General features: G+C 44.3%; 1 protein-coding gene across 1 annotated transcript in view; it reads left to right on the top strand.

Moving 5' to 3' along the window:
• The first annotated feature begins 3570 nt into the window (after positions 1-3570).
• LPGAT1 (lysophosphatidylglycerol acyltransferase 1) overlaps positions 3571-15162 on the top strand; it is a 77550-nt gene continuing 65958 nt past the window's right edge. The window contains exons 1-3 of the mRNA XM_063124031.1: positions 3571-3796; positions 5531-5760; positions 6961-7228. Of these exons, the coding sequence (XP_062980101.1) occupies positions 6991-7228 (238 nt within the window). The 5' untranslated portion in view covers positions 3571-3796; positions 5531-5760; positions 6961-6990. The remainder of the gene's footprint in view (positions 3797-5530; positions 5761-6960; positions 7229-15162) is intronic.

Raw genomic sequence — 15162 nt, 5'->3', positions numbered from 1 at the left:
GAGTTAGAGCCAGACATCCTGAAGAGTGAGGTTGAATGGGCCTTAAGAAGCATTGCTAATAACAAGGCAGCAGGAGACGACGGTATCCCAGCTGAACTGTTTAAAATATTGCAAGATGATGCTGTCAAGGTGATGCATGCCATATGCCAGCAAATCTGGAAAACACAAGAATGGCCATCAGACTGGAAAAAATCAACTTATATCCCCATACCAAAAAAGGGAAACACTAAAGAATGTTCCAACTATCGTACAGTGGCACTTATTTCACATGCCAGCAAGGTAATGCTCAAGATCCTGCAAGGTAGACTCCAGCAATTCATGGAGCGAGAATTGCCAGATGTACAAGCTGGGTTTAGAAAAGGCAGAGGAACTAGAGACCAAATTGCCAATATCCACTGGATAATGGAGAAAGCCAGGGAGTTCCAGAAAAACATCTATTTCTGTTTTATCGACTATTCTAAAGCCTTTGACTGTGTGGATCATAACAAACTGTGGCAAGTTCTTGGTGGTATGGGGATACAAGTCATCTTGTCTGCCTCCTGAGGAATCTGTATAACGAACAAGTAGCAACGGTAAGAACAGACCATGGAACAACGGACTGGTTTAAGATTGGGAAAGGAGTACGGCAGGGTTGTATACTCTCACCTTATCTATTTAACTTGTATGCAGAACACATCATGTGACATGCTGGGCTTGACGAATCCAAGGCTGGAGTTAAAATTGCAGGAAGAAACATTAACAACCTCAGATATGCAGATAACACCACTTTGATGGCTGAAAGCGAGGAGGAGCTGAGGAGCCTTATGACAAAGGTGAAAGAAGAAAGTGCAAAAGGCGGGTTGCAGTTAAACCTCAAAAAACCCAAGATTATGGCAACCAGCTTGATTGACAACTGGCAAATAGAGGGAGAAAACGTGGAGGCAGTGACAGACTTTATATTTCTGGGCGCAAAGATTACTGCAGACGCTGACTGCAGCCAGGAAATCAGAAGACGTTTACTTCTTGGGAGGAGAGCAATGACAAATCTTGATAAAATAATTAAGAGCAGAGACACCACACTGACAACAAAGGTCTGCATAGTTAAAGCAATGGTATTCCCCGTAGTAACCTATGGCTGTGAGAGCTGGACCATAAGGAAAGCTGAGCGAAGGAAGATAGATGCTTTTGAACTGTGGTGTTGGAGGAAAATTCTGAGAGTGCCGTGGACTGCAAGAAGATCAAACCAGTCCATACTCCAGGAAATAAAGCCAGACTGCTCACTTGAGGGAATGGTATTAAAGGCAAAACTGAAGTACTTTGGCCACATAATGAGAAGACAGGATACCCTGGAGAAGAGGCTGATGCTAGGGAAAGTGGAAGGCAAAAGGAAGAGGGGCCGACCAAGGGCAAGATGGATGGATGATATTCTGGAGGTGACAGACTTGATCTTGGGGAAGCTGGGGGTGGCGACAGCCGACAGAAAGCTCTGGCGTGGGCTGGTCCATGAAGTCACGAAGAGTCGGAAATGACTGAACGAATAAACAACAAACAAAAATGTTGTCTGGCTGGAACCCTCAGCAGGAGCATTCCGCCATGCAACATTTTGTTGTATGTTCTGCTTGACTATACTAATACTAAACTCTATTTGCTGAGTACTGATCCTTATCTGGCCAAAACAGCATCATCAGGCATGCGGGAACCCCAATGTTCCCCAAAATACAAAAAATTCCTCACATGGGGAAAAAATGGACTTATAGTGCATTGTCAAACGATGGAATTCACTACACAGGACATAGCGATGGTCACCAATTTTGATGGCTTTATTAGGAAGTTAGACAAATTCATGGAGAATAAGCCTATTAATGGCTACTTGTTTTGATGGCTATGTGCTACATAGGATTACACTATATGGTTCACTGATTTCCTTTTTAAGTACCACAGTAATGTCATAATATGTGCTCCAGAGGCTAGAAGGCATTGCATCTGGTCATTATCAGAAGGAAGACTGATGAACACAGCAAAAACAGAGATGAAAACTAACACAATATTCAAGAAATACAGGTTAAATGTGCCTCCATTTTTAGTTTTAACATTGGTATGGGGCAAAATCAATAGCAATTTCCAGTATATTCTCTCTCCCCCCCCCCCCCCAGCCTCCCCTAGAAAGGCCTCCGAGTTCAGAGGCTTATGAGTAATCGGGGCTGTCTCCATGGCTCTGGGTTGGCTGTGCCTCTCTCTCAAACCCCATGCTTTTTCTCTCCCAGGGCATCTTCAGGTAATCCTGGTACCTGGTACAAGGAGGGTGCACAGAATTTCTGGGCAGCCATCCTGGTACTGGAGTCACCCCTGCCCGCTTCCTGGTGGAAGGCGACCAATCGCCAGTCGCTTTCCACCACGCACTAGTCTCGGATTGGCCCCAGAGCAACATCAGATGGCAGAAGCGCCGTATTGACATCACTGCGATTGAAAACGCCCTTTTCAAATGGCAACATCGCAGGAAAGGCTTCAAAGCTGGGTGTGTGTCATCTAACGGATGCAGCACAGATCCACAGCCACCGCGGGGCTTTCCCCGCATATAGACAGCCCCCAGGGTGCATCCCATAGGATGGCACCTTAAGGTTATGATTCAAAATACACTTATTAGGGAACAAGCTTTATTGATCTTGGTAGAATTTAATTCTGAATAAACATGCTTTGGATTGCAATGGTGAGTGTGGATTACAACCCTCACATAACCCTAAACAGCCAATGGCTTATGTAAAGATTGTTTAACGTGGCACCCATAGTTAATTAAACCACGATGACTCACAGTGTGTTGTGTGAAACCTGTCAGGGTGAGGTTTTTCCTCAGTTCTCTCTACCCCATTGCCACCTTTCCTCAAGTTCCTACTTCCACCCATTCTACCACAGGTCACTTCTTAATAACCCAGTCTCTCTCTCTCCCTCTCCCACCCACACATGCCTCCAATGTCCTGGATCTCTCTCCCCCCCCCCCCCCACTTCTCAGCCCCAACTTCCTGCCATCCGAGCTTCTTCCTGTCTCTTCTCCCCATGTTCCCGTGCTTCCCCCTCCCCTGAGATTCGGGAGTGCACACGAGACAGTCTTGCACGCGGGAGCCCTTTTTAGCGGCATTTTTTTAAAAAAAAAAAAAAATAGGCAAGCCGCCCAACAACAATGTGAGAGAAAGATGGATGACGGTGTTAGGCCGTTCGGCCGGCCGGTCAGTCACATGTTTCTGTTTTTGCTTGTATATTCAGGCTTGATAAGAGGAGGAGGAATCTGCTGCTACCACCAAATCTCTTCGCATTTTTAATGGCTGCTATTTATCACGCCGCATTTTCCTTTCGTGGGGGAAATGAATCCATATAATATATGAGCCGTTCTCGCTTTCTCTTTGGAAAGAAGGGCGACGGGTTTTCATCATTGCCTCTTCCGGGAGGGGGGCAAAGAAGGGAGGCGGCCTGCCTAGGCCCTGCCCGCCGGGGGTTTGGCTGGCTGACTGGCGGGCGGAGTGACGGGCGATGCCTGCCTGCCTTTGCTTGGCTCGTTAGAGGGAGCTGTCGGCCGGAGGGAGCGGCGCTTGCTGCAGTGAGGGACCCGCTCCTGCCTCTCGCCGCCGCTTCCACCTCCTCGGGAGCCAGAGAGACCCGCCGAGCCAGCAGCAGGAGAAAGAGGCGGACACGGCGCAACCTCTTCCCCGCGGTAGAGGTGGGTGAGGGCTGGCAGGGCCCCGGCAACCACGGTCGCCGCTGCCGCCGCCATGAATCCTGCAAGCTGCTCAAGACCGGCCCCGGGAAGAAAGCCGGCCGGCCGGAGGTACGGAAAGCCCCCACCCTCCCATTTGCAGCGAGCAGAACCTCTCTTGAGAGAGAGAGAGAGAGAGAGAGAGGGCGGGCACCGGGGGGGGGGGAAGGAAAGAAAAGCGCGGGAGGCGTCATTTAGCCACGGGCGCTGCTTTCCTTGGGCGGTTAGGAAGGCAGCTCCCTCCTGAGGGGAAACGGAGGACGGGCTCCGGCTTCCCTTGGCGCCCTTGAGAGAGGGTCCCCCGCGCAGCCCGAGATGGGGCCGGGGCGCCTCGTTCCCATTGGCGCTCCCTTCAGGTCCTCCCCTGACTCCGGCTGAGCCGCGCGGGGTGTTGGTGATGGAGGAGGAGCGCGGCTGGGGGGCTCCCCCCGTACCCCGAGGCGGGCCAGGATCGCTCCCCCTCCCGCTTTTCTGCGCCCATTTTTGGCGAAGAGGTGTGTGTGATAATTCTCCCGCTCAGACTGAATATGGACGTTGTGAAGGTTTTATATTCTGAATTGAATTTGAATTGTGGGGACGTGGGGCACAGACATGCCGATAGTGCCCTTGGGAGCCCGGCCCTTGCAGGCAAGGATGCTATTTTTCGAGAGCACCCTTATTTCGGGCTGCAGAGGCACACTGTGGGTGCCCTTGAGAGAAGCCCCGAATTGTGAGGAGAGCAGCTTCAATCTCTGGAAAAGAGCAATTTCCAGCAGTAACAGCCTAGTGAAGAAGGATATGTCTTTTCCTCGGGGATAGTCGCTAAAACCATTCTGGTTTTTATTTGTATAGGAACAAAGATTGAGGGGTCCCTGCCGTAATAGGAGGAGGAGGAGGAGTCTCACTCAATTTTTTTGCCCTTGAATGTGTTCCCCTTACTAGATTTTTGGTACCCTTGGGAGGACCTTCCATTCTTGAGTTGATAGTGGAGTCCACAGGATCTTCGCTGTCTTCTCCGGCCCAAATAGGTGAATAGCGGGTCTCCTGATGTTCTGGAAGACCTTTGGCCATGAACAGAATGCCCCTGTCTAAAATCCGCCCACACCTCTCTCAACCTACCCTGCATGGAGGAAGATAACCTTTTACAATGTGGCTGACTTCCGCATGTAACTCCGAGATAACCTCTCAAGAGTGTTACTCTTCCTCTACCCCCAAATAGAGGAGATGCTAAAGAGCACCCGTGGAGTTCTGTTACTGAGTTCTCTATTTAACAGGGGAGTGAGCAGAGCTTCCCCTTTCCTTTCGCTGCCCTTGCAAGCGTTTAGTGCCGTTTTAGGGAGAGGCAGGACAGGCGACCACCCCCATCCCCCCTCCACCTAGAATAGGCTGTAGGGGCGAAAGATAGCGACGCTGCTGGGCTTAAGAGAATCCTCCCCGCTTTTCTAATATCGTGCAGAGAACAGTGCTTATGTACCCCAACAGGTGTGGGAGTAAGTCGCACTTGCTGCTGCAGCAGCCGCCTCTGGCACGATCGGGGCGCGCCCCTCTTCCTACCCACCCACCCACCCACCTACCTTAGTGGAGGGCGTGGGGGGGGGGAGGAAGGGACACACCCGCCGGGGGCGTTGGCTGCAGAGCTCTCCGCTCTTCTCCCGGAGGAAAGGAGAGCGCGATAGGCCCTGAAAATCGTGTCTGGAGGCGGCGGCGGTGGATTTAGCAACAACCCGGGCCAAATCCTCTTGGCGGCGTAGAACAGCAGCCCCCGACATTTGTGCGGCTGGCCTGTTATTCAGTCGCTCACTCCGCGCGTGTCTTTCTCTCCCTTAGGGAGCTGGAAAGAGAATAGGGAGCCGGTGCCGAGTGCTCCTCGCCCGTTACTTTGGGGCCAGGCTAGCCACCTCCGTGTCCATGAGACCGCCGTCTTCCCGTCAGAGGAGCTGCCGCCGCCACCTCCTCCTTCATCAGCAGCCACCAACCAGAGCGCACGCCGCCGCTGTTGCCGCCGCTGGGCCCAGTTCCCTCGGCCCTGCCGCCGCCTTTCCTCTGCGCAGCAGAAGGTGAGTGATCCATTGAGTTCTGTCGGCTGAGCCTCGCCTTGTGATTACTCAATATCCTTCTTCTATCTCCTAGTGATTTTTCTTAGCCATTGGTAAACATTGGCTATCTCTCTTCCAGCTTTTATAGTGCGATCCTATGCATGTGTAGTCTACGCAAGCCCCATTGAATTCAGTGGGACCTACTCCCAAGTAAGGGTGTCAGTAGGACTGCATCCTTGGTCTTTTTTGTCTTCCAGTTCTTATCAAGGATTTTCTACTATATTTCTTACTCCGGTCCCATTTATCTCTGCTTCTCCCCCTCCCCCTCCCCCTACTGACAGCACCTAATATATTTTAATTTCAGTTTCCCCTTGTAATTTGAAGGCTAGAGAGGCAATTTCAGATGTTCTAATGTTTGACTTTGAGGTTATCACTTTTTATTGCTAAGAGGCATAATCCTGTCAATATAGATAGTGGTTACATATTTCCTCTTCTGCTATCTCCTCGTACTAAGGGGGACCTAAGTATCTCCCCGCTTTTAGTGTGTAAGACTAGCCATGATCAATTTACCAATTTGTGGGGAAAAGCAAGGGGAACCCTCAAAAGGACTGTCTTTGAGTGTATTATTATTACATTTGTTTTGTTTTTCTTACCACATAGAATGTATATTTCCTTTGCATGCCTGCTATGACCTTACATGACTAAACTCAACATACAATTATCTACTTGAATAAAAATACATCTGTAAAAAAAAACCACCACACCCTAGGGCTATGTGGAAGAGTTCTGTGAAATTTCTTTCCAGTTGTCATAAATATATTAGCAATTAGAATCATAGAATAGTAGAGTTGGAAGGGGCCTAAAAGCCATTGAGTCCAACTCCCAGCAGGATATAGATGCTTCTCATTTGTAGCCTGAGGTGATTTATATGGATTTTTTTTTTAAAAAAAGTAAGATTGGTTATATACATCCTGTGTAGCAAATCTAGGTAGCAATCCTCAGACTCACCTGTTCCATATCAAGATGCAAAGGACAGATATGACTAAACGGAGTATATGTGTGAAAATTAGAGGGGCCAGTTAGAGGGGAAATCTTTGCTAGCGTGATGCAACACTTGCCATGTGCACTATCATTTGTTTGAAGTAAGACCATATTGGTCATTGGAGTAAGTAGGAAGTTGTTACTTCATGATGAGTAATTTCTCTCTTTCTTATCCTGTAGGAAAAGACTACAGATCCACGTGTGAAAAGAATGGCTGTGACTTTAGAAAAGGCCCAAAGGGCGGCCTATGTATTTCTGAAAGCACTCTTAAGATTTGGCTTCATGGTTGCTAATAACCTTGTCGCTATTCCGTCCTACATTCTATATTTAATAGTACTGCAACCTCTCCGATTGTTGGATAGTAAACGGTTCTGGTATATTGAAGGAGTATTATTTAAATGGCTTTTAGCTATGGTGGCATCCTGGGGCTGGTGGGCAGGATATACAGGTAAGAGCAATTTACTACTTGAAATGAAATGTACATGTATATACAAGAATAAAACTGTATGTTGAAATGTTGAGATAAACTGATGTCTCCTGAAATATTTTTCTGTGTTATTTTATTTATTTATTACACTTATATACCACCCCCATAGCTAGAGCTCTCTGGGCGGTTTACAGAAATTTTATGGATACATTCAATGTTTATAGGGCAACACAACTTTGGCTGTCATCCTATGCACAATTTTTGTTATCTTCGTTAGAATAACATTGAAAAGTGTTCAAGGCAGCTTAGAAATTCAGTTCCAAAGAATGAACTCAAAAAGCTCAAAGCCTGTGAAATACGAATTTACAAAGGTGATATATTGAAATAGAAAGCATCAAATGGTTCTTAAAGCCATTTATTCCCTCCTTCAAAGGCACACTTAAACAAATGTTTTGTTTGTTGTAAAAGAAAAGAGAGGTGGTACAGGTGGACCTCTCTGAAAACTGTTAATCTGTGGGATTTATTGCTAAGTAAACATACATGTACTTTGATATGTCTGGAGGGATATTTTTTTTACAAAGATAGTAAGAGGGGGACTCATTATGTTCCTTTGCAGGAACCATAGCCAGGAAAATTGGGTCATCCCAATAACAGGAGTGGGGGCAGTTTTTGCCTTTACTTGCTTTATCCTAGGTTGTGTCTGGTTTCAGCAGATTGTTAGAATATTGGGAATTAGCGCTCTCTCTCTCGCTCTCTCTCTCTCTCTCTCTCTCTCTCTCTCTCTGTGTGTGTGTGTGTGTGTGTGTGTGTGTATTATAGTGAATGTCCCAAATCGGTAAACGTTGTCATTCAGTTATGAAAGCTGATAGTCACAGATTAAGTTTGTGAATAGTGATATATATGTTTCTGTGAATACCAGCATTTATCAGATTTCAGACCACTGCAGAAAAATACGTAATCTGTAAATGGAGAAATATATATTCACAATATAGCTCATTTCATAAATGCATCACTGACATGGTTACTACTTGAAATGTACCCTACGCAGCTTTATGTAGTAAGTCTTGGTAAAGAGCAGTAAGCCATTGGTATAGAGCAGCTCCCTTATGTTTGCAGTAATTTCAATGCACCATTGCAATTGCCTAAATCTGAAGGTAATAGCCCTATATGCTTCCCTATAATATTTTGTTTGTCAATGAAGAAGCTATGTTTATGGGCATATGGTGAAGAACAGATAGCTCCTTGTATGCTTTCAATTTTTACTGGTTTGATGGTAAAGATTTGTTTTTGTTGATCTCTATTTCTGCCTAATAAGTAATTTTCATTTAAATATTGACTTTCCAAGCTACAAAGTTGTGTGGATGTTGTTACTTCCTATCTTCTGCTTATTTTATTTTTTAGTAGCACAGTATGTAACAGCTATTAGATCTAAAGAGTTTCAAAAGAGAAATAGTCAATGTTAGCAGTGTAGAAAGTATGTCAGTATCCTGTGTCAATTATGTGTAGCTATTACTGTTTTGCCAGCCCGTTTGTAGAGCTTAGGCACGATGATAGTGCCATACAGCTGTAACACAAACTAACGTTCTAAGCATTTTAGAAAGAGGCCCTAAAGTATAAAGTAATAATAATTGCTCTTCAGTTCTCTTTCTTTACATTTGAATCATGTGCTTTGCAGTTAGGTCATCTGCTAGCATTTTTTGAAGCATTTGACTTCAACTTCTCAGGTGTCGACACTTATTCACAGCCATGTGCTAAAACAGGTTGGGCCTGTGATGGGGAGTTTTGATGACCCGCTCCCTCACCTACATTTTCTATCTGTGATTTCACCACATATAAGGGAAAGACCCAGAAGTAGTTGTATGGCACAGTGCTTAGTTGGTTTCCTTATTACTGTAAATGTATTTGAGACTTTAGAGTTGCCTGTTAATGATTACTAACAGGTTATTTTAATCATTAAGTCTGCAGTCTCATGGCCAAACTAGAAATAAGGATGAACACTCTGCATCTTTCACATACACAGTGGGAGCGAGGATGTATTTTTTTTAACATCACAAGGGGTGTGCAGATGATGGGAGCTGAACCCTCCCTCCCTTTTCAATTGTTCTAGGCAGTTTTCTTCCAGCCTTGGTTACTTCTTGTGCTGGAGCTGGGTTTAGAGAAAATGGAATTTGGGCAACAGAGTGCAGGGGGAAGCTCAACTGCTGAGAATTAAAGCAATAGAGGGCACAACTGACATACAATCTTTTCTATTGAAACGTAACAGTTAAGTATGTTGAAATTTAACAAAGCTGTATGTGTGCTGAAATGTTCCCTATTCTTAGAATGAACTGGATAATATAATTGATTTGCCTGGGAATGAAGAGAAGGAAAAGATTTAGATCAGGAATCCTCTTCTTACGCTTTTTATTCTGGTTTTTGGTTGTAGTGAATTTTGTTTACACTTGAAAAGGTAAATAAATACACGTCATAAAGTGCCTAATATTGCACCTTAAAACTGTCATCGTATATCATATATACTAATCCATGTACAGAAGGGAGGAATTACTATGCTTAGGAGAACCTTAAGGATGCAGTAGATTTTTACCAAAATAAACTCTAACACACACAATAGCTGAGTGAGGACTGAACGTGTTCAGTGGAGATAGAATGGTGACTGTTATGCGAGAAGGGGATGGAATGGAGTGGCTGAAACTCTGAAAAGAAACAGTCCATACTGCAACATTTTGTTGCAGATCCCACTTGTTCCCTCTATTTCTCAATGTTCTGGGGTGAATGCCAGTGCTTATCTATCCATAATGGCATCACCTGCACATGATGAAGGTAGTGGCATGCTCCAGGGGGACAGAGCCCAGATGTTTGTAGAAGGACAGAAAGTGGGAGGGGGGATTTCAAAGGAACAAAATTCACCCCAAAACAGCTAAAGCAGATCTGTGCAGACATGAAATATTTCCCCACAACCACATCTCTCTATTCAAACAAGGCTCAGTCAAGGAGAACTCTTCCCTAAACTTCTATTGGTAATTTTCAGTGGAGCTAGTGGATGATGGTGGAGCTGAGCAAGAAGCAAGGAGGAGAGAGCCAATTGATGTGTGGGAAGAAGGAGGGAGGGAAGAAAGAAAGAAAGAAAGAAAGAAAGAAGCAGAGAGGAACAGAATGGCAGAGTTAGGAGGGAATAATGAACAGGGAATCAGAGCGTCAGGTGAAGGAAACGAAGATGCATAAGGGAAAGTAATGGTCGCATGACTGTTGAAGTGAATGTTGGCTTGTTTGGCATGCCTGGCACAGTTGAGGGGGAGATACAAGAGGGCGAAACATTCTCTTGCAAGTCTGACTTGGCTCTGGTTGCCTGTATGAGGACGAAGGGGAGGAGAAAAAAGGACACTACTTCCTTTGGTTGGGGAGAGCCATAGGGATAGGAGAGAGGAGGGGAGTGAAGAAGCTGTTCATGTCCGGATACATGGGCATGCAACAAGGGTAGGCACACCTGTGAACACAGCATTTTGCTATAGGCCCCCACTTGTTTAATCTCTACTTTGATAACAAGGGACTTTTTATGTTGGAGAATAAATGTAAACTAGCTGTTGGAGGGCCAGAATGAAATCCCAATCATTCCCATTACATTTGTTGTTCATTATTTGTCTTTTGTGCACCATAATTTAGTTTCTTCTGCAGCAATGTAAAGATACTATTGTATTTTAAGAATGTTGAATATTATTACTATTTTTATTAATAATATTTGTAAATTTAGAATGGAGCATCAGACTGGGTTCAGTTAAATGTAGATTATGGGCAAGTAATGCTCAAGGACAGATGACTTGCCAGAAGAACTGTGCATATCTTGTTGAGGACTACCCAAAAGCTCCATTTAACTTCATTTCTATGAAATTGTCATAAGTTATATGAGGTGTTCTACCTATAATGTTTAGTGAGTGCAGTGGATATTAACCTGCAGTTGGTGGATGTGTTGCAGTTATTGATGTAGGGGCTTCCACATTAGCCATTTTTTGCAGAACTGAAGTTGCTTGCTTGTTCAGTTATTCCAGAGAATCCAGACAGTATTACTCCCAAACTATTGTACTCTCATCCTTTTCTTGTTCTGTCTTTTTCATATGCTCATTTGTTGTGGGAACCCCTCCCCTGCCCCCAGATCTTCCGATAGGATTGCAGTGCAATTGTTGCAGGCCTACATCATGTCACCACTCTTCTCTGTTTCCATCTTTTATTTTCTGCTTGAACCTTTGTCATTAACCTTCTTACAACGTGAGCAGTCCTTCAGTGAGTTGTAATCAGTGTATCCGATCCTTCAGTGAGTTGTAATCACCATGTTCTCTTTTCAAATAGTTTTCTGCACAGAAGTGCAGTAGCAACCCCCATTTATTTTTTAAAAACCACAACATTATAGTGCAATTGCCCTTAAGTAGTTCTCTTTTAATATATATATATATATATATATATATATATATATATATATGCATGGAGTTATACAGTGTAGTGATATTTTTGTGTATGTTTTTTTCAGGTTAAAAAAAGAATGGGGGGGGGGAAGACAATAGCCACCTAAAGCACTGGATATGCTATGATGTTCACCTTTGCGTGGGTCACAAATCTAAATATGCCTGAAACCTACTTTTCCATGTTCAAGGAATAAGCCTTTTTGGAATACAAATAAGGGAGGATTTTTACTGTGGTCCTAGGGGAATATTGTCCATCTGTGAACCTGGCTGTATTATGCTGGAGGACAGTAGAGCTGGCCCATAAACCAGAACCTTTTACCAAATCATAATGAATAGTATTAGGAACTTTGGTCTAGGCAGTGGAATTCCTCATAAGATACCCAGGAAATGAGATCAGAAGGTTTTTTCCCCCCAGAAAAGAGGGTTATTGATAAAGCAAAGTAATAGGCAAGTTTACCTATAATTCCGTTGTGATCTGTCAGAAGCACATTTGAGGGAGGGGCAGCAAGGATCCTCAATGGTAGGGTAAATCCCAAAATGGGTGACACTGGTATTCCCAGTCCGTGGCAAAATTTTACCAAGCAGATCTGTGGGGTACAGTGATGCTAAGGATGTTGTTATGATTTTATTAGAATGTAAGCCTTTGTGGCAGGGTGTTGCTGTTTTATTCTTTTACTGTGTACAGCACCATGTACATTGATGGTGCGATATAAATAAATAATAGTAGTACCGAACTGGAGCTTCCAAGAGAGTAGGTTAGGTATGGTTTCTGCCTGCCAGATCATTTCCCCAAAACACTCGAAGTCAAAAAATAGATCCTGGCCCCTTGGCCAGGATCTTCAGGTCAGAAACTGAGGTGTGGGCAATGTAAATGTTAGCATAGATTCTTCCAAGCTAAGAAGGAAGCAGACTGAGTTCAAGGGTCCAGATGTGCAAAAACGAGCATAACGTAGGAGTTTCAAAAGTCAGTCAAGAATGTCTGCTAGCGGGACTGCTTTTGAAATCACATGGAGTTTACGGATTCACAATTAATTATAGTCTTAGAAAAAAACTAGGATGGCAACTATAAAGGATTTCTTGGTGAACAAAAGGACTGTACTTTATTCTGAATAAATGGTATTTGATGGGGGGTTAATGGTAATGCTAGTTGAAAGGTGACACAAGAATGCATAGCTCTTAGATGTCAATTAATCCTCATTGCATTAGTTTACAGCACGAATAGGCAACCTTTTGGGGCCTGTGAGCACATTTAGCAATTTAAGAAATTGTCCTGGGCACCATCACAAATGCCTGCGATGAGAGCCGTGGCTTATAAAAAAGGACAGTAACTTGCCCCAAAGACTGAGTACAAGGCTGAAGTGGGGGCTGGGTCCCAACACATTAAACAAACTATTTTGAAACCACAGTTTTCAAACTTATTTCACAGAAGGCAAACTCCCTTCCCACCTTTGCCAATTCATTCCTCCTTACTATTTGTTCTTTCTGACCCTGGCTCACCACCAATAGACATGCATTCTGTCTCTGTCTCTCTCTCTCTCTCAACCCCCCTATCCATTATTCACACACTCTTTGTCACACATATGCCCATAGGTACCCTATGTATCCATCATACATGCATTTGCACGCATCTCTTCTCACATGAAACACATGAATTTTTTAAAATAATTCCTTCAAAATGCTGCCTAAACCCTTTCTCTGTCCTTCTCTCTTCATCGTGTACATGCAGCACCCACCTAGTCAAATATAGAAGCTTCCCCCCTCCCCCGGTTGCTCCCTCTAGTCCCTGCTGGCTTCTTGCTGACTTCCCTGACACCCCTCCCCAAGCTGGGTTACTACTGCCCTTCCTACCACTACCACCCCACTCTGCTTAGCAGACAGAATTGACTGGAGTCTCTTTTTTTCTCTTTTTCTTGGTGGCTGGGTTCAATGTAGAGGAAAGCATCAGCTTGCAGCCACCATCATCTTTATTTCCCAAGTCTGTCTCCGAACTCCACATGCAGCTCAGAGGCATTCATGGGAAATGAAGATGGCAGCTGCTGGGAGCTCTCACTTCACTTTGAAGTAATTACCCTTAAGAAAATTTTGTTTTTTTTAAATAGATTTGGGAGGGGTAGGCACTTTGGCAGGCACCGTGGAAGGTGTCTAGGGGCACACTGGTGCCCGAGGGGCCTCACCTTGCCAACTCCTGGTTTACAGGGACTTCGGCCATTGTGTCTCCAAAAGTGACTGTACCCGAAGGGTACCGTTTCTCTCTCTCTCTGCTGTACTTTTACTTCCTGGTCTCCTTGCCTGTGCCATAGATTCCATGCTTTCTGATAAATTATTATGGATGGAGAATATCACAGTTGGGAAAAGTATAAATTATCTGTGCCTTTTTTCTTTCTGTCAGAACAGTTCATAAAAGAAAGCAAAGGCAATGCTATAGTTGTGATCTATTCAAAATACGTCATTATGATAATCTCTGCCTTTTCTCAGCATTTTCATTTGCAGTTAACATCCTACACAGTATAAGGTGAAGTAGGTAACTGGGCTAGTTGGAAAGGAAAAGGGTAGGAAGAGTTGCTTAAAAGATTGCCTATTCGTTGCAGTGCTGGGATTATAACGTCGAAGAGTTCATGTGTTAACAATGACGTTCACATTATCACTTGACAAAGTGGCTTTTGGGGGTGTGACGGTTTAGAGGAAGCAGGCACTGGCCACTCAGTATTCGGCTGTGGTTCCTGTTAAAAGTTCCAAAGCAGCCCAGGCCTTTCCAGAAGGAGGGAAGTTTTAATGTATCTATAAAGCTGGTCTTGAACATTGTTCCAGGCAATCTAAATTTCTGAGGGAGAATCCTTCCAACATCCTTTCAGACCTCTCTGGATTGGGCTGAGCGGGCTGGGCTTCAGGTAGACTTAGAGAACCATGTTTCTTAATCATTAGCAGATGGGTAGGATGCATATGTTTTTATAAGGTACCAAAGCTAGAGTTCCCTCTCCTCTTTAGGCATCTGTGGTGCTCACTTCCATCCAGGCTTCTGAACATTGGCTCACATTCTCATTTCCTGCTTTTTTTGATCAGCTACGCTGTAGAGCTGTGTATCTATTAATGGAGCATTACAAATACTTTTTACCATATTGCTTTGAGGATTTGTCACACTTTTCTCTTGGGCTGCTTTTGTTGCCAGATCTTGTTGGCAATGAGCCAAATTTAATCTCTTCGGTTATCTCTCCCTCTCGAGAGTTCTTCAACTTTGCTTCAGGTAGATATGCTCATTCTAGCACAATGAAATCAAGAGATGTAGCAAGTATTAACTGTTGTAAGGAAACTTTGTAGAAGGTGAATGCAATTGCTTAAAGAGTTTGGGTTTATTTGAGTCTTGAATCCTGTGTATGTGCTGTGACGTTGGCCAATATTTAAAATATTCACTTATTAGAAATATAGCTACAAAATATAATCATGAAACCGGTCTTATTCACATAGCAAATTTAAGTCTCTCTCTCTAATTAGTAGTGAGACGTG

The sequence above is a fragment of the Elgaria multicarinata genome, chromosome 4 (assembly GCF_023053635.1).
Source record: "Elgaria multicarinata webbii isolate HBS135686 ecotype San Diego chromosome 4, rElgMul1.1.pri, whole genome shotgun sequence".
Lineage (NCBI taxonomy): Eukaryota > Metazoa > Chordata > Lepidosauria > Squamata > Anguidae > Elgaria > Elgaria multicarinata.
The sequence above is the reverse complement of the archived record's forward strand: the minus strand, read 5'-3'. Positions and strand labels throughout refer to the sequence as shown.